The 26,222-nt window shown below is 42.4% G+C and overlaps 1 protein-coding gene across 1 annotated transcript; it reads right to left on the bottom strand.

The window, feature by feature from the left end:
- Window positions 1–628: 628 nt before the first annotated feature.
- CCL28 (C-C motif chemokine ligand 28) lies at window positions 629–26,222 on the bottom strand. Its single transcript, XM_029941494.1, has 3 exons — window positions 26,147–26,222; window positions 7,554–7,680; window positions 629–837 (listed from the first exon to the last, which is right to left on the bottom strand). Exons 1-3 carry the CDS (start codon window positions 26,208–26,210, stop codon window positions 645–647), a joined length of 384 nt encoding a protein of 127 aa, XP_029797354.1. The 5' UTR covers window positions 26,211–26,222; the 3' UTR covers window positions 629–644.

Here is a 26,222-nt window from a genome sequence, read left to right as displayed (position 1 = left end):
AACGTTAAAAAAATATTTTTTAATTTATGCTCTGGAAATAGTTGGGGAAATTTAAAGGTGGAATACATGTATATGAGGTGCAATTGTTAATTTTTTTAAGCATAAACCTGATAATGTGATTATATACAAAATGTCTTTATTCTTGAGGGACGTCAAGTTGTAACAAAAAAAATTAGAAGTGAAGTATCATGATGTTTGCAACTTGTTTTCAAATGGTTTAGCAAAAACATTACATATTTATATATAAAATGTTTTATACACACAAGCAAAGAGAGAATAGAGAAAACAGACGTGGCAAACTATTAACAATTATTAATCTAGGTGGAAGGTATACAAGTGTTCATTGTGCTAATCCTTCAACTTCTCCGTAGATTTGCAAACCTTCCTAATAAAAAAAAAATGGCAGAAATGCTATATGTATGCTGCTCTTAAAACATTATACGAAGGTAATATTATCTTTTCATTTCATTTTCAGATGAGTATATTATTGGCTACATTTGCATCCTAAATATTGTTCCTTTAAAAAACATATTTTGTTTTGCTCTGTTGTCTCCCAATAAGGAACATTCACGTGATACATTCATAAGCAACCGATGGCCAAGATCATGTCAGGAATTGTCTGTGCGGATTCATTTGTAAACGCTTTAATAAGGAGTTTGATGGCCATGGGTTTTGGGTTTCCCCTGGTGCGCCCCTTTACTGTTCCTCTTGGCGTCCTGTTTGTCCCTGTGGCAAAGCTTGCCTTTAGCGTTCTTCTTGGCCCTTTGTTCTTTCATCCACCGCTTAATAATGTGACTGTGCGGGCTGACGCAGACCCTCCGGTGCCTGATGTGAAGGCTGCCAGAAGGGAAGAAAACAAAATCACTGATAGAAAGGATGAGTGAATAGAAGTTTAGTGATTTCTAGGCAGTTCCCACTTTTAGACACAGTGTATTTTTAAAGACTGAATCCTCAAGTTGAGTACCACTAGGCTGAATCTTTACTATACCTCTGCCTGGGTTCCTCAAGCATCAGTATCAAAGGAGAAGGAATTTGAGGAGGGGAGAGGGGATAGAGGGAGAGGAGGAAGAGAAGGAGAGGAGGAGGAAGACAGGAGATAGAGGGAGTGGAGGGGGAGGTGGAAGGGGAAGAAGGAAGGAATGAGGGTAAGTAGTGAAGACAGTTGTCTTTCCTGACCTGGAGTTTCACCCACCAAAACCAGTTCATACCTCACTGCCCGTCTCCAACATCTCCATAAAGTTTTTCTAGATTCTCTCAGCTAAATGCCCTTTTTTCCTTTGAGTGTCTCAGCATTACCTCTCTTCTGGCACTTATGCTGTCTCTTATTTGGCTCTTTGTTTCAGCACTTCTCCTTGTCCTGTGGCATTAAGCTCCTTGAGAGAGGGATAGTCTGGAGCCATCTTGAAAAGGCCCCGTTCACAGTAGGAGTCCAGTAATTAGTTACAGAGATGGAGTGAAAATTGTTCAAAACCGTCTGGTTTTGTTTTCAACAAAGCAATCAACTAAAATGTTCTAGGCATTTGTTACCATTTTAATAACAATTTTTAAAATGTTGTGCAGAGGCGGGAAGGAGGGAGCATGTTTAGGGAACAGGGCCTGGCCTGGACAAAGCCTGGCAGGTGATGGGAAAGAAGGCTGGCAAACAGCCAGTGGATGAAGGCTTTTAAGAGGCACATTAGAGAATTTAACCTTTATTTGGTAGGCAGTAAGAGAGAGATTTTCAAGAAAGGAAGTGATAGGGACTGAACACAGATGTCTCTTTTAACAGTATGTCGGAAAGGTCAAAGTAGGAAAAGAATAGAAAGAAACCACTTAAAGGGCGACTGCAGGGGTGCCTGGGTGGCTCAGGGGTTAAGCAGTTAACCATCCAACTTCAGCTCAGGTCATGATCTTGCAGTTCGTGAGTTCCAGCCCAGTGTCAGGCTCTGTGCTGACAGCTCTTTCTCTGTCCCTCTTTCTCTGCCCCTCCCCCTCTCTCACCCTGCCTCTGTCTCTCCCTCTCTTTCAAAAATAAATGAACATTGACAAAATTAAAAAAGGAAGAAAGAAAGGGCTACTGCCGAAGACAATGATGACCTGAACTGGGTGGTGACAGTAGAAACAGAACAAGAATACCAAACATGAGAGAACTGGAAAATCAGATAAAATCAACTTACCGACTCATCAAACATTGGAGGATGTGGGAGAGGAAGGGTTTGAAAGTGAGTTTGAAATTCCAGTCCTGGCAGCCTGGGTGGATGCTGAGGTCAGAAGGTGAAGCTTCTGGGCAGGAAATGAAAAGTTCCCCTTTGGGATGTGACAGCATAAGGTGCTTGTAAGATGCTCCATAGGCAAAACAAACAAACAAACTAAAGGTAAGTCTGCATTTAGGAGTCGAATCAGATATAAAGAGGTGGTTGTGGGATAATTCTCTTATAGGGAATAGTGAAAGCCATGACAGCAGGTACGATAATTAAAGATACAAAGAGAAAACTCTTTGGAAAGAAGAAGTTGGAACGTATCTATATTTAGGGATGAGAAAGAGCAAGAAGAGGTAAGAACAGCTAAGAAAGAGCATTTAGTAAAAGAGGGAAATCAGAAAAGTTTAGGGCAATGGAGGCCAAAGGAGAAAACTTTCAGTAAGGAGACCAGCAGTGGGGTGAGGGCCTCCAAGGGAGCATCGAGGAGTTTGTTAACATTTTATTATACTATGATCTATACCCCATCTCAAATGTTTTCATTTTCATCTTGGCCTGGGGGTGGGAGAACCCTAAAGCAGCATTCACAGCTTCTGATAACTGGAAAAATTTCTTGTGACAAAACATTTTGTGACTTTTAACTTGCCACCAGGTGCCATCTAGTTCTTGTTCAATGTCACGCTTCCTGCTAGCTCTCCACATACAACATTCTGTGTCTGGATCATCTCAACCCCTTGCCCTGTTATTGGAAGAAAAAAAAAGGGGGATAGAGAGGAGGCTGCCATTTCCCCAGATGACCCATCTGCTAATGTGGGGACTCTTGAAATGACAGGAGAGTAGGGACAAGGTCTGAATGAGCTTCAGTATAATCAAGCCAGCATGTGGGAATATTAAACTGAAAGAAGTGAGCTTCTTGATAGGAAGACAATACATTCTCCAAGTGCGTTATGCTGAGAAGTCTTCCAAAGCAAAGCTCCCTCTCACTGTGGCCAGCTGCTTCCCCTTTGGCTATGACAAGAGGCTGTCATATGTCATGAATGGCTGTTGCATTCAGTGGAGGAACAAGAAAGACTCAAAGCTCCTATCTTTCCCAAAGGACTACCACTCTCTCTTTTCCATGCGGTGTCAGCAAGGACCTGAGCAGACATCCAGTGGAGAAGGTTCCACGGACAACCAGATAAGCCCACAGGTTATGCAGGAAGGAACTAGCACTCAGCTCCCTTGCTCCACGAGGAAGGAGGCATTTCCAGGAGGGGCACAGGCTCTGGGGCTAAAGGGAGCACCAGATGGGGCAACGCAGACAGAGGACAGGGGAGGTGCAGAGCCCCAGGAAAACAGGCAGCAGCAGCTACCATGCAGGACTTTTTCTTTTTTCTTCAAAAAAAATTTTTTTTAATTTTTTTTTTTTTGAGAGAGAGAGAGCAAGCAGGAGAGTGAGTGAGGGAGGAGCAGAGAGGAGACAGAGGATCCAAAGCAGGCTCCACACTATGAGCACAGAGCCTGATGCAGGGCTCAAACTCACAGCCCGTGAGATCATGACCCGAGCCGAAATCAAGAGTTGGCTGTTTAAGTGACCAAGCCACCCAGGCGCCCCAGGACCCTTTTCAAACACCTGCCCAGTGGGGCCTCAACCTCTCCATGTAATACAATGGGAAAAGATCAGCTACCAGAACATAGCTCCCAAGTTCGAGATGTTATGATGTTTTCAGACCTTAAAAGTGTGAAGACTGCTTACACCTGCACTCTATCCCCTGTGCATTCCATCAGGATACAAGGAGATGAGGCAATAATGCTAGACAAGGGGCGGCCTATCCCACACTCTTGCATCTGCTCCCAACTCCACAGGATTCTGATGGGTACTGCCCCGCTCTGCAGTGCACTCGTGGGTGGAGAGTTTGGGCTCTAAGAAACCATAGATCCAGATTCATTTGCCCAAAAGGTAGTAGCTAGGGACAGGCCAATAGACCCACCTGTAACTGTTCCCTAAACCCTTTCCTCCCCTTCCCCTAAGTACAATAACCCCTCAACACTCACTTCTGAAAAAATACTCCAGCCTCCCAGATAACTTTAATAACCCCATGTTTTCTTCCCAACAGATAGTATCTGTGAGCTTCAAAACCTCAGCCCTCTGCCCAAGATAAACAGCTTTGCATTGTGTTTATGCTTAGAGACAGCCAGAAGCTCTTTAATGAAGTCACAGTAGAGGGTTTTAAACAAATTCCTCTATCAGAGAACAAAACTTACAATGATCATTTATAGGGTGTGAAATAAAGGATCTGTTCTAGGCAGAAAAGGAAAAGGAAAGAAAGCCAGTGAGTTCATTATAAGCTAATTTATATTAGTTTCGGTTAATAATACATACTTTTTTGGGAGTTCTCTTGCCAACACTTGCAATGTTTTCTGCATCTGAAATACTTGTCTCAAACCTAAACACTCAAGAGTTAAGGGACTACATATTAGATAAGCAAAGACAGTCTCTGTAGTAAAACAATTTGAAAATAAGAGAACTTTTATCTATTCATGTTGAATGTCAGGAAAACAACAACAAAGAAGATATGTAATTTATCACTTAAAATACTACTTAGTCAAATTTCATCTTATTTGAGATGAGGTCATAACTACTCTATTTTTCAGTTGTCTTATAGCACAGAGAGGCCAATTTACAAGCCTGTATTTTAATAAAGTATTTTTATTTATTTATTCTTTTAATGTTTGTTTATTTTTGAGAGACAGAGCACAAGCAAGGGAGGCAGAGAGAGGAGACAGGCTCTAGGCTCTGAGCTGTCAGCACAGAGACCTGTGAAGCCACACAGAGGTTTGTGAACCCACAAACTTTGACCTGAGCAAAGTTAGATGCTTAACCGACTGAACCACCGGGGTGTTCCAAAAGTATTGTTAGATCCACAAGATTGGCTGCATCGTTTTCCTTTAATTAAAATCAAGTGCTTTTTAATTTTGTTTTTGAGGGTGGGAGAGGGGCAGAGAGAGAGGGAGAGAGAGAATTCTAGAATCTGTGCTGACAGTACAGAGTCTGACGCAAGGCTCTGTCTCACGATCTGTGAGATCAAGACCTGAGCCGAAATCAAGAGTGGGATGCTTCACCGACTGAGCCACCCAGGTGTCCCTCTTCCTCTGAATTTCTAAGAATCCTGTCTTGGAGCAGTGTTTTTCAAAGTCGGGTAATAGATGGATTCTTCTGAAAGGGAAAGAAAATGTATCTTAAATCTCAGAGAATCGTCTGTAGGACCCAGCAGAATAGAGTCACTGGGGACTGCAGGAGGGCACCGTCTATTGGACACTGCTGCATCCCCAGTGCAAGCTGGGCTAGAACGATGCTTGGAACATAAATGTTAATCATAACTATTTGTTGAATTCATTGAATAAATAAAGAGGCTTCTCGGTGACTCAGGCATAAGCAATGGGCTTATTTGGAGCTCAAAGAAGAGGGTACCAAACGGCTCATTGGCATCCCCTGCAGCCATAAGCGGTGTTAAAGCCAGCACACCAGGGAGATGTCTAATGTGCTGTGGTTATGATTTGAAGGTGCAGAATCAATGAAGTTTGGAGAGAGCATTTTATGGTTGGTTCCATCATCAGTTTTGAGAGCTCTTTGAGGCACATGGTGTTCTGAATGAAAAGACCCAGATCACATAACGTTTCTGTTATTCTCTAACTGTATGTTACTCAGGTTACCTAGGTCCTCTCCACAGACACAGCTTTATCCTGCGTGATATGGAGATAATTTATGCCTTCCTCATAGCATTGTTGTCAGAATCCAGATTTGTGCGTTTTGGGTTTTGAAGTTCTATGGTGACATGAAGAATACAGAAATCTAAAATTTTAAATAACTGAGCCAGAGGTGGGGTGAAAGTGTTCACCATGAGCCAACAGCCCAGAATCAAGAGCAAAGATAAGCATTTGCACCTGATTGCACGTGATAGGGACAGACATCTCTATACTTCTGTTTGTTTTTTTCAAGTTAAAAAAAATTTTTAATCATTATTTATTTTGAGGAGAGACACACAGAATGTGACTGTGGGAGGGTCAGAGAGAGAGGAAGACAGAATCTAAAGTAGGCTCCAGGCTCTGAGGTGTCAGCACAGAGCCTGACGTGGGGCTCAAACCCACGAACCATGAGCTCATGACCTAAGCTGAGCTACCCAGGCGTCCGTTTTTTTTCAAGTTTTTATGTAAATTCTAATTAGTTAACATACAGTGTCATATTGGTTTCAGGAGTAGAATTTAGTGATTCATCACCTAGTGCTTATCACAAGTGCCCTTTTTACCCATTTAGCCCACCCCCTATCCAATTCCCTCCACAAACCCTCAGTTTGTTCTCTGTAGTTAAGAGTCTCTTATGGTTTGCTTCCCTCTCTCTTTTTTTCCCTTCTCCCATGTTCACCTGCTTTGTTTCTTAAATTCCACATATGAGTGAAATCATATGATATTTGTCTTTCTCTGACTGACTTATTTCACTTAGCATACCACATTCTAGCTCCATCCACACTGTTGCAAATGGCAAGATTTTATTCCTTTTAATGGCCAAGTAATATTCCATTGTGTATGTACCACATCTTTTTTATCTAGTCGATGGATATCTGAGCTCTTTCCATAGTTTGGCTATTGTTGACAATGCTGCCATAAACACTGGGGTTCATGTGCCCCTTCGAATCTGTATTTTTATACCATTTGGATATATACCTAGTAGTGCCAAAAGCTGGATTCTAGGGTAATTCTTTTTTTAACTTTTCAAGGCACCTCCACACAGTTTTCCAGAGTGGCTGCACTAGTTTGCATTCCCACCAGCAGTGCAAGAGGGCTCCCCTTTCTCCACATCTTCACCAACATCTATTATTTCCAGTGTTGTTCATTTTAGCCATTCTGACCGGTGTGAGATGGTACCTCATCATGGTCTTTTCTATACTTCTCTTTAAAACTTGTATACACCCCTGAGGAATTCAGAGAGTAAAAGGACAGCAACTCATACACTCGCCTGGAAAAAGCTACAGTTAAGCCACAAAATAAAACAGAGTCACCTTCTGTTTTTCTTTTTGTTTTGTTCTTTTCCTCAGAATGTGCCTAGCTATGTTTAGGATAGTCATGCACATTGCCCAGTGACTGAAGGTATTTATCCTGAGTCATAGTACTTGCGGTAGGAGCAGCGGAGGCCATTGTGGGCTCTGAGCATGCCAGTACTGACCGACTGCGTGCTCCCTCCAGGCAGCCTGGCACCAGAAAGGTTTATCTACTCTTCCTTCCCTTCTTTGAATGATTGTTTGTATGTTGCACATCAGGCAAAGCCTTCCCAACCTATTGCTTACTGGCCAAGAAATGGTCACTGGACAGGTTTAGACCTCCCTGAGGCAGAGCACTCACATGACGGCAGCCAGGTCACAATCCCCATCAGCTCTCTGAATGCGACATACATTCACTCTGTCCAGAAGCCGTCTGGAGATGTGGCGTGAAACCTCAGTGCAGCAGCTGGAGGCAATGGGAAGTATGGCTAAAAGGAGAGAAGAAAGAAAAGGTTACATCTTACAGTTCATAGAACAATGGCCTAGACACCAAAAGACAAATAATCCAATTTAAAAATGGGCAGAAGATAGAAACAGACATTTCTCCAAAGAAGACATCCAGATGGCCAACAGACACATGAAGAAAGGCTCAACATCACTCATGCACATGAAAAATATAAGGAGGTTATCACCTCACACCAATCAGAATGGCTAATATCAACAACACAAGAAACAACAAGTGTTGGTGAGGACGTGGAGAAAAAGGAACCCTCGTGCACTGCTAGTGGGAATACAAACTGGTACAGCCACTATGGAAAACAATATGGAGGTTTCTCAAAAAGTCACAAAAAGAAGTGAATAACCTTACGATCCAGTAATCAATCACACTACTGGGTATTTACCCAAAAAACACAAAGACACTAATTCAAAGGGATACATGCACCTCTATGTCTATAGCAGCATTATTTACAATAGTCAAATTATGGAAGCAGCCCAAGTGTCCATCAATAGATGAATGGATAAAGAAGTGGTATATGAATATACAATGGAGTATTACTCAGCCATAAAAAAGAATGAAATCTTGCCATTTGCAATGATACAGATAGAGAGGGTAATGCTAAGTGAAATAAGTCAGTCAGAGAAAGGCAAATACCATATGATTTCACTCATATGTGGAATTTAAGAAACAAAACAAATGAACAGAGGTTAAAAAAAAATAGAGAAAGAGAGAGAGAAAGAGACAAGCCAAGAAACAGACTCTTGAATATCAAGAACAAATGGGTGAAACAGGTGACGGGGATAAAGGAGGGCACTTGTGATGAGCACCAGGTGATGTCAGGAATGGCTGAATCGCTATATTGTGCACCTGAAACGAAAAAAACACTGTATGTTAACTCTACTGGAATTTAAAAACAAAAAATAAAAACAAAAACAGCAAACAAACAGTAGCCTGGTCCTGGCTCTCTTCATAGGTTCCAGGGAAACAGAATGCTAATCTACTCGAACAAGGGGCAAACTCATACTGAGGGCTCTGTGAATGCTGACCAGGAACAGGACATGTCTCTCCCTTACTTACACTGTATTTGGGGAAAATAGAACATTAAGGATAGGCAAAGACACAAAACAAGTGAAGAAATGTAAAATAACTGCAGACAACCATGCTAGCGGGGTTGAAGACTGACCTGATTAGAGATAAAGGAAGTGAGGTGGACAGAGTGGCCCACACAGTTTAGAAGAGAGGGACCACATGGGTTTCTGGAACAGGTTTGAAGTTTCCTACCAGGGAAGGACTTGGATAAATCTTTAAGGACTTGGATGAGTGGAGAAAAATGAAGACTTTTCAAGACTAACAGAAGGGCATGGGCAAGAATTCTGAGACAGGAAAGCTTAAGCTATACTTAGGAAATGCAGAAAAACAAACTACTTTGTTTGAATTGAGTAGTTAGGAAGGTGAGCTGGGGAAGATATAGTTCAAAAGACTGACTGAGGTCACACCAGTGAGGCACTGAATGTCAGTCTAAGGAGGCTTATCTTTTATGAAATGAGGATCATTAAAGATTTGGGAAAGGAGAAGAGTGTTAGAAAAATCCATCTTGCAGTGATTAGCAAGATGCTTTAAGGTGGAGAGTGACTGGAGAAAGAGGTCAAGGTAGGAGGAGCTTATGTTACCCAGATGTATGGAGGGCAACACAAATCTGAGAGGAAATCCGATCTCCTACTAAAAAGTGTCTCTGCAAATTCCTACATGCCACAAGCACGCAGTATTCTCCTATGCTTCCCATTCCACCAAGTGGGTAGTAAATTTTAAAAATATTTTTTAGAAATTATAGCCAATCGTGGGTGCAGGTGGCAGCTTTATAATAACAGAAATTGACCCCTGAATCAGGTGCTAAAAGAAGTGTTTGGAACTCTCCATAGTGTCGGCTCTAAATAATAGCAGTACCTACCCTAAGGATAGGGGAAGATCTCAGTAGCCATGCTTTGCCCACATGGAAACATCAGGTCACTTACAACTATGGAGTAGAGGAACTGAATATGAAATTAAGAATGTTTACGTGGGGGCGCCTGGCTGGCTCAGTCCATTGGGCGTCTGACTTTCCCTCAGGCCATGATCTCACGGTTCGTGGGTTCAAGCCCCATGTCAGGCTCTGTGCTGACAGCTCAGAGCCTGAAGTCTGCTTCTGATTCTGTGTCTCCCCCTCTCTCTGCCCCTCTCATGCTCACACTCTGTCTCTGTCTCTGTCTCTCTCTCTCAAAAATAAATAAACATAAAAAATTTTTTAAAAAAGAATTTTTATGTGACTCATTTTTTGAGCATCACAGCTTTCCATTGTTATTCATTTATTCACTCATTCATTCAATTACTCAACATTTATTGTGCAGTTGAAATGTTCCAGGCACCATGTTAGTAAGGGGGGGGGGGGATACACGGATAAATATAACAGTATGTCCGTGTCCTCAAGAGGCTATAGGGGAGGAGGCACATTTGGAATTAAATGCTTAAGATACAACTCTATTGGCCCATTATAATTGTGCTTATGGAATTCTGTCCTTCTGAAAGGCTCCCACAAGTCATAAGGACAGATGCACAGCTGTCCACTATAGCAGAACATTAGAGACCATCTAAAGGTGTACCAATAGGTAAATAAGTAATAGCACATCCAAATGAAATCCTTTATTCCATACACACACACACACACACACATGTATTAAGATACATGAATATCCATAATTTATTGCTATGCAAGTTTCAGTATAAGAACTATACATGATCCCATTTTTATAAAAAGAATGTGACACATACACAGAGGAAAAATTATGGAACTGTATATGCCTGAATTTATAAGCAAAGACCACTCCAGAGAGGGGGCAACTTTGTAACTAGTGTGCACTCTTTGTACTTTTTTTTAAACTTCCAAAGCTATGGAAATCTGAACCGAGTCCTATAGAAACAAAGAAAATTAGAGAAATTAATTCTGAATAGGAAAGACAAGGTAGGCATCAGAGGACATGAAGTTGGGACTCAAGTGTAAAAGAGGAGTAAAAATTCACCTGATTGAGAAAGGGCGTAAGGCAGTCCAAGTGGAAGGAAGGACGTGTCCCGAGTCCTGGATGCTCCTCTTGGTTGTGTAACTCAGTGTCCGAGGCAAACTCATAGAAGCTGGTATCTTAGACCAGGGCAAGGATACTCTGTTGAGAGTCTTTTCAACTATGGTCCAAGAGCCCCTGGGCTGCCTTCAGGCCCTTTCCAGAGCCTTGGGGAAATGCCTTGACTCTAGTCTCATAGCCTCAAGGAGGAGCTGCGTCAACTTAGCAGGAGCTCTTTCCCTCTAGAAAGAAAGACTTTCTCCTTCCTCTCCCGTCCCACGTGTCCTGAATAGCCCAGTGCTGCCTGCCATAGGCCATATTAAGAAGAGAATCTCAGCTTGAGATATAGATCAATCACAACTTCGCATTAACCCAAAACTATATTTTTAATTCTCAGGAAATTAGATATATATATATTCTCAGGAAATTAGATAAATAAACACATACACACATATTCCCCAAATATACATTAATAATATTTGCATAAATTCATTTACAAAAATGTCTTCAGTAACTTTTCAACCACTAATTTGAATTAAAAGATACAGCTGAAATGTATCCACAAAAGTGATACAGAGTGTTAATAGTCCTGCTCAGCCTCACTTGTTTTAATTTAGCTGTCATGCAAGTGTGCAGCAGCCCAATGAGGAAAAGGTCTACCTTTCCCAGTGCAAGTTCTTTCACGCAACAAGGATCTACCTCTTTGCTCTCAATCTAGACGCAGTAAAAGGCTTTTCATTTTGTTATGCACATAAGGAGTGTGCACAGAGGCACATCCAAGCACCAGCCAACCAGATTCACTGGAGGAGGAAAAGCAAACATTTATCAAGTGTCCACTCTGTGCCCGGTCTCGAACCCTGCATTAGAAGAGTCGAAATAAACAAGGCATAGTCTCTGTCCTTGTGATGTTTAATACTCCAGTGGGAGGCAGGGAGGTAAACAACTAATCACAACACAGCAAAACAAATGTTAGCAGATTGACATGCTAAGTGGAATGGGGTTACAAGTGAAAGAAGCCAGATTCAAAAGACCACATGTTGTATGATTCCATTTATATGAAATGTCCAGGATAGGCAAATCCACAGAAACCGGATGTTGTGGCCAGGGCTGGGGGGTGAGAGCGAGTGGGGAGGGACTGCTAACAGGAACATGGTCTCTTTTTGGGGAGTGATAAAACATATTGGAATTGGATAGTAGTGATGGTTGCATAATTCTGTGAACATACTAAAAACCACTGAATTGTATGCTTTCAAATGGTAAATTTTATTTTACGTGAATTGTGTTTCCATTTTTAAGTGCTATAGGAGCACAGAACATTGGTGGTCCTTTCATTTATTAATGCACTTATCTCCTAAAATGCATTAATATCTCCTACACTATGCTGCCTATTCTCCAAGCCAACTAGTTTAAAATCTCAAAGTTTTGGGTTTATTCACATATCTACCCATTCATTCATCACCTTACTACATAAGAATTACTATGTGAATTCTTGTAGCGTGATATATATATGTGTGTGTGTGTGTATATATATATATGTATATATATATATATATATATATTTGCACACACATTTATAAATTCTTACAGAATGAGTCACTATTCTAGACTCTGGGAGTAGAGTGTTGAAGACTTACTAGCTTCAGAGAGCTAATACTCAGGCCACTGCTATTACTTGTGACCCAAGCACCTACAATATAAGAAATGGACTTTCAGAAGCATTGTGGGAATTAAGAAATATTGGAAGGCCTGTGTGATTAGGAATGTGAGTTATCTGAGTGCTGACATCAGTTCAAGGGATAGTTTTAAGCCAGAGTAGCACGCAAGACCTATATGCACCTAGTAAACTAGATTACATTTCTCATAAATGAAGGTAGGACGTGCTCACCCAGAGATCATTTAACCTAAATTGGATTAACTATCAAAAAGTAAGAGGCAGGCCAGATTTATTTCATGTTGACAGGTGTGGATGGTGCCCTCCTGAGGCAGCTGGAAATATAAAAAGCCAGGAGAGATGAAATCCTCTGAAGAGTGCTCAAAAAGTCAGACAGCCAAGACTGTTAGCACGGTAGTTTGGATTAGGACAATGCCAAGGCTCTTTTGGAGAACAGCGTCCCCTACAGGTTTTCTCGATCAGCGTCCTGTCCGAACACTTCCATTTCTAAGAGTGGTCAGCAACTTCCTCTGATTTCAGTGATGATCCAGAATTTCCAGATAGGAAAGATTTAAAGGTGGCATTAAGGTTGAAAAAAAGGGCTTAGGTGACGTTTCTCCAGTATTTACATAGTTTTAATTCAATTGATACAGTTACTTGGTTGGGGAAGCAAACTGATAAGGGATTAGAAAGCCACGCCTTCCCCAGACACCCTAGTGCCACCACTACACAAAGCACGAAATCCCATGGGAAAGAACCTGCTTTCGTTCCAAAGCTGGAGTTTACACAAACACAGACCCGTCTGATGGAGTAGGGGTTCCCTGAGAGAAATATGGGAAGATTATTGCAAATAAGAAAGAAGGCTTGCAGAGGGGGCTTAATAAAGCTGCAGGGCCCAGAGGTATAAACGAGCAAAGATCTCAGGTTTATTGCAAGGCTTTTTCTGCTCCGCACCATCCCCTTTCCTAACTGCTCCAGACATGCCCTTTTGCTTTGGAAAGGACACTGCAGAGTGTATCAGCCCCAACAGCTCCACGTGGGAATCTCTTCGGAAAGATGCTTCATGAGAACGGAAGATGCGCTTCCCTGCAGGCTGAGGTCAGCACTCTGGGGTAAGTGGGCGCTACCAGTGAGTAGGTGGTGGGTCCGCCCCACAGCTGCCCAGCAGAGGCCCCATATTACTGCAGGCAGGGGCACCGATTATGTGAGAGGCCAGCCTCTCTACCCTATCAGACCGCCTCTCCTAGACTCCTAGAGGGAAAAGACCTTTTTCTACGACCCACAGTTTGAGAATTATCAAGAATATTTTGTTTGGGGGATCCTGGGAAAAACCTGTGATGACTGACTAGGCAACAAGGTGGGGACTCGGAACATCATAATTGCTATTCACCGGCCAGTGAAGCCCAGACAACACAGTTTCATGGATAGCATCTGATGTGTGTATTCAGTCAGTTGAACTCAATATTTCATTCTCCAATTTTTTGTTGACTGTACTAATCTTTGCCCCATTAAAAGACAATTTGCTACTGTAAAAGAAGTGTGAGACAAAGTAGGAGGAAAACACTTCTAACATAAGGCAGAATGTGGCAAGGGCTATGCGAGAAATAGAATGAGTGTCTGGAACATTCAGAGGCAGAAAAGAAAATTATACCAGTAACCCAGGTACATCTTTATCAAGGAGGTAGCATTTGAGCTGGGAACTTGAAAGATGGAGATTTGACTAGGGCAGTAGATGTGGAGGAGACAATGGGTATAAAGGTACACAAGTGGGAAAAGATAGAATCTATTCAAATTTGGTGAGAGTTATAGAATATTATGAGTGCAAGTTGTAAGAGGAAGATGCCAAAAACACAAGTTCAGTAACCTCTATGGGAGTCTTTTTTTTTTTTTTAATGTTTGTTTATTTTTGAGAGAGAGAGAGAGAGAGAGAGAGAGAGCAAGCTGGGGAGAAGTAGAAAGGGACACAGAAGATCCAAAGCAGGCTGTTGGCTGTCAGCGCAGAGCCCGACTTGGGACTCGAATTCACAAATCGTGAGATTACGACCTGAGCCAGTCAGAGACTTAACTGACTGAGCCACCCAGATGCCCCTACGGAAATATTTTTTAGTGCAGACATCATAATTTACTTAAACTAACAATCTCCTCTGGAAATCTAAATGTGGAGAGATAACTGATGACACCCTCTCCTATTCTCCTTTGCCTCCAAAATACTCAATGTAGAGAGGCGCATGGGTGGCTCAGTCGGTTAAGCGCCTGGCTTCAGCTCAGGTCATGACCTCATGGTTCGTGAGTTTGAGCCCCACATGGGGTTTGTGAGTTCAAGCCCCATGTTGGGCTCTGTGCTTAAGCCTGCTTTGGATTCTGTCTCTCTTTCTTCTCTCTCTCTCAAAAATAAATAAAAAATAAAATCAAAATGTTCAACACAGTAAAGCACAAAGGATGATACAACACCTATATACCCACCATCCAAAATTTTACCAATTTTAATCCTTTTCTATGTTTGCTTTCAGTCTTATTTTTAAGAAATATTTTTCCAGTACTTTACTGTTAACTGTTAATGGTTGCAATTAATACCCTAACAAGAGGCTACATTTGTGGAGTGCTTACTCTGTGTCAGCCACTGTCATATGTGAATTAATTCATGCACAGCAACTATATGTAGAACGTACTATATTTACCTCCATCTCATAGATGGATTACTAACAAAAAGAAACGCTGCATCACTTTCTCCAGATTAAAGTGCCAGGACATCGCAGGGCTGGGATTGGAATCCAGAGAGCACGACACTTTGTTTTAAACCACTAAGTGAAGCCTTGCTTGGTCTTCTATGTCTCCCTGGGCCTTGAGAACCTCTAAGGCAGTGGTTCTCAAAATTAAATGTGCATCAGAATCATTTGAAAGGATTTTAGACCCGATTGCTGTCAATTCCTCCCTTACCTCAGGTTTCTGAGTCAGTACACCGGAGATGAGGCCTAAAAATGCGCATGTCTAACAACTTCCCAGGTGATCCTGATTCTGCGAATTCTGGAACACACTTGGGGGCCACTGCTCTGAGGAGAACAGACCTTCACAGGGAATCACTAGGTTGTAGGATATACTTGCTTTGGCAGCACATATACTAAAACTGGAAGGCTACAGAGAGGAAATATGCACCTTCTACTGTACTTGATACTGACAAATTGCTCTCACAGTGATCCCGCCAATTTACACTCCCACCTGCAGTGGATGAAAGTTCCATTTGTGCACATTCTCGATAACACTTCATAAAATCACTTTAAAATCTTGCCAATCTGGGCACTCGGGTGGCTAAATTGGTCTGAGTGTCTGACTCTTGATTTCAGCTCAGGTCATGATCCAGGTCATGGGATTGAGCCCCCCATCAGGCTTCGCACTGCTCATGGAATCTTCCCGTTTCCTGTATGAAACGTGCATGATTCTGTTCTGACTTCATAGTCACTTTCAGGCTTGTAGCTCTGTTAACGCTCACTCAATAATATATCGTGTTCGCTTGTCTATATTGGTACAGAGGGATCTTTTGTCGTCAGGATTGCTTCCTTTCCACAGCAGAACCATCCAGTCTCACTGATACGTACACACCCCTTAAATCTTCATGTTCCCATGTACACAGAGGTCTCTTTCTGAGCTCTCTCTGGTTTCATTGCTCTATTTATCTATCTTTGCATCGGTTCCACACTGTCTCAGTTAAGGTGACTTTTTAATCAATCCTAATACTTAACACAATTAAGTCTCCCCACCCAACTTGTTCTTCTTCAAAATTGTCTTGACTGTTCTTGGCCCTTTACCCTTCGTATAAACTTCAGAATCTGCTGTTAAGTTCTGCAAAAATCTTTGAAATTTTGGTTGGAATTCTGCTGAGTTTAGGACTAAATTCTGGGAAACCTGACATCTGAAAATATTGTTTTACCATCCATAAGTATGGAATTATCTCTCTAGTTATTCAGCTTTTCTTTGGTGTCCTTCAAAACCTTTATAAAGAAAAGAATATCGTTGTACATCTTATCTTACATCTACTTCTATGTACTTTATAGGTTTTGTGCTACTGTGAGTGGTCTTTTGAATAATTACGTTTTCTAATTAGTTATTTTTGATACGTAGGAATGCTGTTGTTTTATGTTGACCTTGTACCCAGCAACTTTGCTGAACTTTTTTAGTTGTAATAGTTTGGAGTGGATATTCTTTGGTTTTCTAGGTAAAGAAACATTTTTATCTCTTCTCACTTTCTGTATAGAAATAAAAGGCTTTTCTCCTTTAATCCATTACTTCGTTAAATGCCTAGAAGAGGGCTTAACCCATTGTAAACTCAATACACAAATTAAACATTTTTTTAATGTTTATTTCTGAGAGAGAAACAGAGTGTGAGTGGAGGAGGGGCAGAGTGAGAGGGAGACACAGAATCTGAAGCAGGATCCAGGCTTTGAGCTGTCAGCACAGAGCCCAACACAGGGCTCGAACCCACAAACTGTAAGGTCATGACATCAGCCTAAGTCAGAGGCTTAACCGACTGAGCCACCCAGGCGCCTCTCAATACACAAATTTTAAAGTAGTATAATGGATTAATCTATTTTCTTCCCTGCCCTTCTAGGATAAACCATACTTGGTCATCATTTATTAATTTTTTTCATAATTTATTAATTTTTATACGAGTCTGAGTTTGAGCTACTATTTATTTAAATTTTTGCATTTATTTCATAAACAAGATTAGCCCATACTTTTATCCCCTAATATCAGCCTTGAGTGTTTTGGGTATTAAGCTTATATTAATCTCAACAATGCATTGGGTAGCTTTCTCTATTATTCTATTATTTGAAGAGTTTGCCTAAGATAGGATTGTCTGTTCCTCCAATGATTGGTAAAACGTCTGAAACCATCTAGGCCTGATGTCTGTTTGAGGGCAACATGTTCAACTCTGATTTAATTTAACAGTTATTTGCTTTTTGGGGGTTTCCCATATCTTCTCCAATCTTGATATCTTAGTTTTCTAAAAAATTGTCCATTCATCTGCAATTTCTAATTTAATTTCACTAAAGGCATTCAGAAAATTCCACCCCCAAAAGTGCCACTCTATAATATTAAGTTAAAGCCACTTAAAAAATACCAATGCAAAAAGGGCATTCTAACTTTCCTAAGAGCAGGAGATAAAAGTCCCAAGTAAAAGGTGCTCTCCTTGAACTAGGAGGAAGAAAGACATTTTTACCACAAGGGGGCGGGACTTCACCCCTCCCTGTGAGTGGAATGAGAAGGTATTACTCCACTCCAGGGGAAGTTGAGGCCAAGAAAAATCTGTACAAATCCTGTTAAACTATCTTCCCTAGCTCAAGTACCTACGTCTTAACACTTTCCCACAATTTACCACTCTGTCCCGCTTAATGTGTTAAGTATTGACTCAAACTGCTTCTTAAGGTTTTCATTTCCATATGAAGGCTCCCACGTCTTATGTAGATATGTACGCTTTCCCCTTTTTTAATGTCTTTTGTTACAGGGATCCCCGTCAAGAACCTATGAAGGGTCCCCCCCTCCCCGCCACATCACAAAATTGCATAGTATTATCTCCACTCAGGGCTCCTTTTTCACTCTTAACAGTGTTCCTGTGCCGTTTAAAAGCTTGAATCTAAATAATATACCCAAAATTTATAAACTTAACAAATATCATTTGTTTTGAAACTAAAAAAAAAAAGTGTTCGATTCACAGGTCAAAGAAAAAATCACAATATTCTAAAAGCGTTAAGTACTATTTATTATAACGGGTGGGTTATAAATTTGGCCTAAGTGCACTTATTTGAAACACACTTAAGAAAAACACATTCAACCAAGAACTTGGAAAAGAGAGGAAACGAAAACAAACAAAAACCAAAGATGAGGGGGACACACACAAAAAAACAAAAGCACGACGTCGCGGCGCTTTACGGCCGTTGAGCCCACGTGTCTGCGGTCGTGGCGGCCGTGAAGCAGGAGAGGCTGAGAGCCGGAGACTTGGTGCTGGAACCGGAGCCCGAGCCCAAGGACGAGGAGCAGGAGGAGGAGCGGCGGCCACAAGAAGCGGGTGGTGCTAGTTGTGGCACCCTGGAGCCACATCCCGCCGCCCTTCCGGCCTCTGCGCGTGCGCAACCGGCTTGGTGCTGCCGGCGAAGCACTGCGGCTTCTCTGTTGCCGCGTGGGTGGCGCGCCCGGCGCGGGAAGAGGACGTTAGCGGAGAAGCGGCCGGAGGAGAGTAAGGGCCACGCCCAGGGGAGGGGCCACGGGCACCCAAAATCGCTGGCCTCTTCCGGCGGCGGCCGGGGGAAACTGCAGGCCTCTGCTTGGTGTCGCCTGGGACCTCACCGGGCCGCTGGCGACTCCAGCCTCTGCCCCGAGCGTCCCGGGGCCGCGCGTGGGCGGCGCAGACCAAGGTTCAGAGCCCCCAGCACCGGCCTGGGTGCCGGCCGCTGCCCGTCATGGAGCTGCGGGGAAATGTTCGGTTTTTTTTATTGACCTGCCTGTTTCCGATGCGGGTAGGTTAAAAATCTCAAACTTGTTGAGATTATATCAGATTTCTTTCCTTCCGATTTTGTCCACTTTTTGCAATATATCACTTGGAGTTCTATTTTCAGATGCACACAAGTACCCTTCTGGTCCATAGGCGGGATTGGAGTGAGGCCGTAGCCTCGGGCAAAATTTAAATGGACGCCCAAAAAACTCCGTAATTGAAATAAGTAATATTTTCAGGGAATAGTTTTAGAAATAAAAGTTTATACAAAAAAATCTATGATGAATAAAGGACAGTTGGCCCTTGAAAAACGTAAGCTTGAACCGTGTGGATCCACCTATACAGGGATTTCTGTTTGATAAATACAGTGCCCTAAATGTATTTTCCTTATGGTATTCTGAATACTTTCTTTAGCTTATTGTAAGAGTACAGTATATAATACATATAACATACAAAATATGTATTTATCAGCTGTTTATATTACTGATAAGGCTTCTGGTCAAGGGTAGGCTCTTAGTAGTTAAGTTTCTGGAGAGTCAAAAGGTATGTGGGGGTTTTCCTCTAGGGTGGGGTGAGGTATAGGTCCCTACTCCTAGGATGTTCAAGCGTCAGCCTTCCTACAATTTTAAATAAAAACAAAATTTGACCCTTCACTTGCATGTTAGGCCTAGATGTACCTTCTTGTGAACTGATACTTTGTATCCTTCTGTAAAATTCCTCTAGTCCTACTGCAAGTTTTTGCCTAAATTCTGCATTTCTCACATTAATATTGTGACACTAACCTTCGGCTAAATTTACTTATTCACCTTATTTTTTATTTTCTTTTTATCATCCTTTTTTCCCCCTTCATTGGATTGATAAGTTTTCTACCTTTTTTTTTTTTTTTTTTTTAACTGAAAATTTAGCCTGGGTTAGGTCAAGGAAAAACTCTCTTGGGAAAATATCAACACCATCTCAAACGTTTTTGAATTTGAATCATTTGAGTAAATGTATTATTTTACTAATGAAAGTGATTGTCAGGTCAATAATATTTCATAAGCCTTTGTGTAGTGCCTATCTTGTGTTTTGTATTGTTCTAAGCACTAAATATACAAGAATTAGTAAGTGATAGTACCTGCTTTAGGATAGCAGGACCCCCTTTCTGCATGTGACATTGGTACTCCTTCCTTCCTAGAAACTTTCCATATCCCAGATCGAGAAAACACTCGTCTCCCAGTTCTCCTAATACTGAGAAGTTACATTCTCTGTCCTTGAACTCCTCCCCTTCTCCTCAATAGTTACTCCTCAGAGTTCCGTCCTTGACCTTCTCTTCTTTCCATTCACATCTTCTCATGCTTTGAATTACTACCTATGTCAGTAGCTTTAAAATATCTTTATCTACTTTACTCTCTATGCCAATAAATTCCCGACATATATTCAACTGCTGTGTTTTGTTTATTTATTTTTTTTTTAAAGAGAGCAGGAGTGGGGGAAAGGAGCGGAGGGAGAGAGAGACTCTTAAGCAGGCTCTACGCTCCGCGCAGAGCCCAATGCAGGGATTAATCCCAACACCCTGGGATCATGACCTGAGCCAAAATCAAGAGGCCAACGCTCTACTGAGACACCAAGGTGTCCTTCCGCTGCTGTCGAACATACTTCCGACTAGTCCACAGGCTATAAGTAACTCAGTAAATCCCAGACTGAAGACATTATTTCCCAACACTGAAATATCTCTCCTTTCCTTGTCTCACTGGATGGTCATTTGCCGCTACCCAAGCAGAAACCCACGTGTCCTGCCATCCCCCAGCGGCACTCCCCATAGCCAGTCACATTTGTCCCCTGCTTTCATCCCTGTTACCACCACCCAAGTTCAAGGCATCATCAGCCTTGCTGTTTACGTATGTGAATCTGTGGTACCACAGCATCCTGTGCTTTCCTGTCGTCACCGTATATAAAACGAAGAGTTGGTTGGACTCTGTCTTTTGACTGTGAGCTCCCTCAGTGTATCTTTATACCCTCCCACACAGAGCAGTGCCTGGTATTCGTGCTAAATAAATGTCTCTTGAGCTGAAATAAGCTCTTTTGTCTTATATTTTATTTTGTCTTGTTTTAAGGCTTCTACTGCTATTAAAATAATTTTCCTTTTTTTTTTAAATTTAGGAAATAAGATTATCAGTGTTTGGTCAAGGTCTTATGTCCCAAATGTCCTTAAGTTACACAACGCTTTTAGAAACACTATCCCTCCACCCTCAAATAATAAGGGGTCAACTCATATGATGAATAATTTGCCCCATTATACTGAATAAAGATATCAGTGTCTCATTAAAAGTATTACTATTTGTCTTATTAATTAAAGTGTCTTCTCTATGGATTCTGTTCCTTTGGGGGTTTGTTGTAATATTTCCAGTATAAAGTGTCAAGAGAGCTGGGTGGGTGATTTGCCACCACTGTCTGTCCCTCATTTGGTTCTGTCTGTGATCCAATTTTGGACCAAGGCTTTAAAGATTTCCTGCCCAGGATCTGTGAAGATGAACACTAAAACACTTCACGTCAAATCCATGACATAAAAGATCCTGGTTTTTAAGGAAATGATGCTCTTATTATAGAGGGATGAGCCAGCCTCCTCTCTTCCTTGGATGCATCGTGTGTCTCTTGCCACTCAAAGTGTGGTTCCCGCAGCCGCAGCAATGACACCCCTCGGGGGTTTATTAGAAATGCAGTTTGCAAAACACCGGTATAAAAGAGCCCTTGATAGAACACAGGAAAATGGAAACAAAGCAGATGTTATACCAGTGTTGGGGCAAGGATTCCTAGGATAAAGATAAAACCAGTAAGAAAGATTCCCTTGCCTTCTGTCAGTATCTCAAGTTTGTGAGTGCAATTTAAGAAGACCAATAAATAAATAAACATCAGGTTTTGAATGTGTTTGGTTAAGGATACATTTCCCTATTCTCCTGGACGTCGCTAGAGTCACTTCAATGGAGCCACATCACACTGTGGATGCCTGCAAGTGAAGGCATCCACTGCTAACACCGAGGACGTAGGAAGGACCACCAAGCAATGAGGCATGACATTGCTATGCCCCAATAATATCATTTCAAATAATATCCTTTTGGGAACCCTGGGATAACATCTGGGTTGTAGAAAGTGAATGAGACTTTTTCTTTACCTTCATATGAAGACCTTTGGTCACTAGTGCTTCTCACAGCATGGACACTTAGGCCGGTCGGGGAATGTTCCTGAAGGAAATTAGGATAATTTTGTGCCACGGCGACATGCCGGAAGGCATTACTGCACAATGGTTAAGCAAATGGAGACAAACAGCCAGGCTCAGTTCCTGGCTTTACCACCCACTAGCTTGCGTTGGATGAGTTACTTCATTCTCTCTGTCTCAGTTTCTTTATCTGTAATATGAGGAAGGGAATGGCACCTTCTCCTAGGGGTGGTGTGAGGATTGCTGGAGTTTATACGTTTACGTAATTAAAACAAGCTGACAGGGGCACCTGGGTGGTTCAGTTGGTTGAACGTCCGACTTCAGTTCAGGTCATGGTGTCACAGTTCGTGAGTTCAAATCCTGTGTCAGGCTCTCTGCTCAAGAGCCTGTTTGGGATTCTCTCTCTTCTCTCTCTCTTTCTTTGCTCCTCCCCCAATTGCACTCTCTCTCTCCCTCTCTCAAAAATGAATAAATATTTATATATATAAAAGAACAAGCTGACAAATGGTAAACATTCAATAGTTGGAAACAAAACCACATCACCTGCTCCACAGTAGGCATCCAAGGGTCAATGTTAAGTGTTTGTGGAATGTGCCCATTGTGCATTTACTGCCCCTCAGCTTCAAATTCACCCTTAATCGCCAGTTCCAGGGAATTAAGATGAGCTCTTTAAATACGTTTCCTTCATGGGCTGGCACTCTAGGAGCGCATGGCAGCCAGCAGCACCCCTACCCGGGGCAATTTTGTGGCAGAGGGTCTCCAGTGAGACACCTCCCTGTGAGGAACTTGCTCCTGCAAACTGGAGGGCAGACTAGGGATTCTCCCGCCACTCGGTGAGCCATGGCTGTGACCTCTCCAACAAGGTCTGAGTTGCAGCGAGGCAGGGAAGGGTACAGGATCTCTTCCCTCGAAAATGCCACTTCACGCCTACCAGTATCAGCCCTACCCAGCCCTGTATTCTTCTGTGTACCTCCTCCTAGCCCATCTCTTGTTACAGCTAATAATTTGTTATATTAACCATTCCCTGTTCAAATTCAGATCTAATTTTTGTCTCTTAATAGGACTCTGGCTGATAATGAAGGAATAAACGAGACTTCAATCTTCCAAATTATTCCTGGAAGTTTGTATGTTGTCTCTAAGATGAATGATCCAAACTTTTAAGAAACGACTATGTGTGTGAAACAGCTATACTGTTTCTATAATTAATTAAATGAAAAAAATATTAAATAATACATAGATTGTTTTCCTTTTTATGTTTTTAAAAATCTGTGTGAATGTGTGTGAGTTCATATTTGTAAATGCATAGAGAGAGTTCTGGAAGGATACACAGAACCCAGAGGGATTATTACCTCTGGATGGGTAGAGGGATGAAAGGAATAGAGAAAAGAGACTTTCATATATTTTATTCTATATTTTTAAAATGTACATTGAGTATTTGTTATGGTTTTTCATTTTTTTTTAATGTTTGTTTATTTTTTACACACAGAGACAGAGCATGAGTAGAGGAGGGACAGAGAGAGAGGGAGACACAGAACTGAAAGCAGGCTCCAGGCTCTGAGCTGTCAGCACAGAGAGCCACACAGGGCTCGAACCCATGAGCCATGAGATCATGACCTGGGCCAAAGTCAGACGCTTAACCGACTGAGCCACCCAGATGCCCCTCAAGCACAAATATATATTCTAGCAAGTGTCCTATAATTAAAACAAACAGAAAATAAAATGGCTTTTTAGGATGCAAGTGGCAAGTCCCCAGCAAGTGTGTGTGTGAGGAGGAACCATGCTATTGTGAGAAAACAGGTTGTCAGAACCGAGTCGGCTTGGGACTACGAGGCCGGCCCAAGTTGAGCCTTAGCCCGAATGTCTATAGTAACAATAGCTGGCCCGCAGAACCCTAGATTGTGGCTTTAAGTAATCTGGCTCAGGGCCACTGGAGTGGATGATAGACATTTTTATGGACTTGGCTTTGAGTGTTCAGAGCCAGCAGCCACGTCGCCAGGAATATATACCCTCCTACCTTTGGGTAGAATCCAAGGCTTTTAATCACAGGTAAGTCAACTGCTTCCTGATTTATGCAAAACGCTTTGAGAATGCCAGTTACTGAGCCATAACATTAAAATGGCCATTGAAGGGACCATTAAGGTAATGGAACCTTTGGTGCCTGGAAGAACGAAATGTATTTCTCAAAGTCCCCAACTGGCACAGACCACTTCCCAGTCCCCTGCGGGAGCCTGTGACAATTGCCAAGCCACCTATACCTCCTTCCCTGCACTGCCCAGTAGTCCCCACCTCCCTGGCTCTCTCTCCTCTCCTCCCTACCTCCCCGGCCCCGGCCCCCCCCCCCCATCCCTTAGAGCCTCCCATGGGACACGTGGGACACACAGATACTTAATGGAAGGTTTTAATGGAAAGCAGTGGGTTCCCCCTGTCAGTTCCATGGCTGCCCTCAGGCCTCCTCTCGTTTATTTTAACCTGACATACTTATTTTTAGACGGCAGAGGGTTGGCGCTTCCCAGATCATGTGATTTTCCTGTGGCCCAAAATGCCTCAGGAAAAGCCCTGGGAATCACCCAAAAGGCCACTGCGGGGTTTCCTCAGTTCTCTTTCTCTTTTTCATCACCAACTGTACCTTTTTCAAACCTTTTGCAAACACCGCTGTGTTTTGCTGTCCAGCCCTCTCTGGCAGGACACAGTCCCATACCCCTGCCCCTCCGTCTGCCCTTCTCCCCCTCCCCCACAGGAGGGCTACTGCTGCCGCCCAGGGACAGCCGGAAACAGGTCAGGAAGCTGAATGGAGATACATACATGTTTATTTCAAAGCTTTATGTGAAAAAAAAAATGTGCACTGCCAAAACTAGAAATAAAGCCTAAGCAGGGAAGCCTTTGAGAAAGAGTGAAAGTGAATCCTAAAATTTCAATGGTGAATTTGTCGGAAAAATTTTGACAGAAACATAGAAAATGATACACTTGTGTCTTTGTCTTGGTAAGACAGATTGATAGAAATGAAGAAGAGATTATCTAGGTTTTTCCATGCTCGGTAATAGAAGCCCAGTACGTTGGTGCACTATCTTGGGCCCCTAAACAAAGGCCTCGGAGAAGCAGGCAGTTAACAGGATGATAGTCAGCTTCAGGAAAGGACTGACCCTCCGGTGCTCTAGCCAGCTCCTGCCAGGGGACATGGGGCCATTGTTGCCAGATGTGATTTTTCAAGAGAAGCATTAAAATCCAATTTGAGTGTATATGTGAGCATGTATATACAAAATCTTTCAGTTTTCAAGGGTTGGCAAATGTTTTCAACAGCAGATCAGACACGACTCACGTTTCCCCTGTCATCTGGATTTAGAGAATCTATTCAGGGTAAACTTTCAGAAAAGACACAGTGGGAAAGAATCAAATGAGTCGGGTATTAAGTACTTATGTTTAGTTTTCCTAAGTACCGTAGAAAAGATTGCCTCCAGTCCAAATGCAGTTACAATGTCCATATATGTGCTAGCAATTCACAAGTTGAGTTCTCTTTGATATAATTTGTATGGTCCAGACTCCTTTATCATGCATCCCTTCTTAAAGGTCAGATTGGAGTTTTGGTTTTCAGTATCCACAGGGCTGATTTTGTTGCTTCCCAAACCCCTAACCAGAAGGTGATGTCTGCCGTTCCTCCAGGAACACACACTTGGATCCAGTCTAGCAGGTTAGGGGAAGGGGGAGATGGCCGAATAATAGGGATTATCCTCCAACCCCTACCTGGGAACTTTCTAAGAGACTGTCATCAGAAAAGGAAGCACAGCTCAAAGTTGCTGCGTGGAAAGATCTCATCTTCCACGAGACAAATTACCAACATCCCTGTTCAAATGGCATTCCGTCCTTGAAGATCAGCAATTTAAACCTATGCAGACTCTTGTAGATAACTGGAAATTCCTACCTGAAGAGATCAAACTTCCCGCCCCAAATTGCCGCCACCACTTCACTCCTTCCTGCTCCGTCTTGGGGAGGCAGCACCCCGTGTTTCCACTGGAGGCTTAGGTAGCCGGCACCCCCACTCACCTTCTGAGGAGGGAAGAGCCACACAAGCAGCCAAGGCCACCAGAACGAGTCCTGTCTGCCGCATTCCTGCGTGCCC

The sequence above is a fragment of the Suricata suricatta genome, chromosome 6 (genome assembly GCF_006229205.1).
Source record: "Suricata suricatta isolate VVHF042 chromosome 6, meerkat_22Aug2017_6uvM2_HiC, whole genome shotgun sequence".
Taxonomy (NCBI): Eukaryota; Metazoa; Chordata; class Mammalia; order Carnivora; family Herpestidae; genus Suricata; species Suricata suricatta.
Note: the sequence above shows the minus strand (reverse complement) of the source record. Positions and strands in the feature narration are given on the sequence as shown.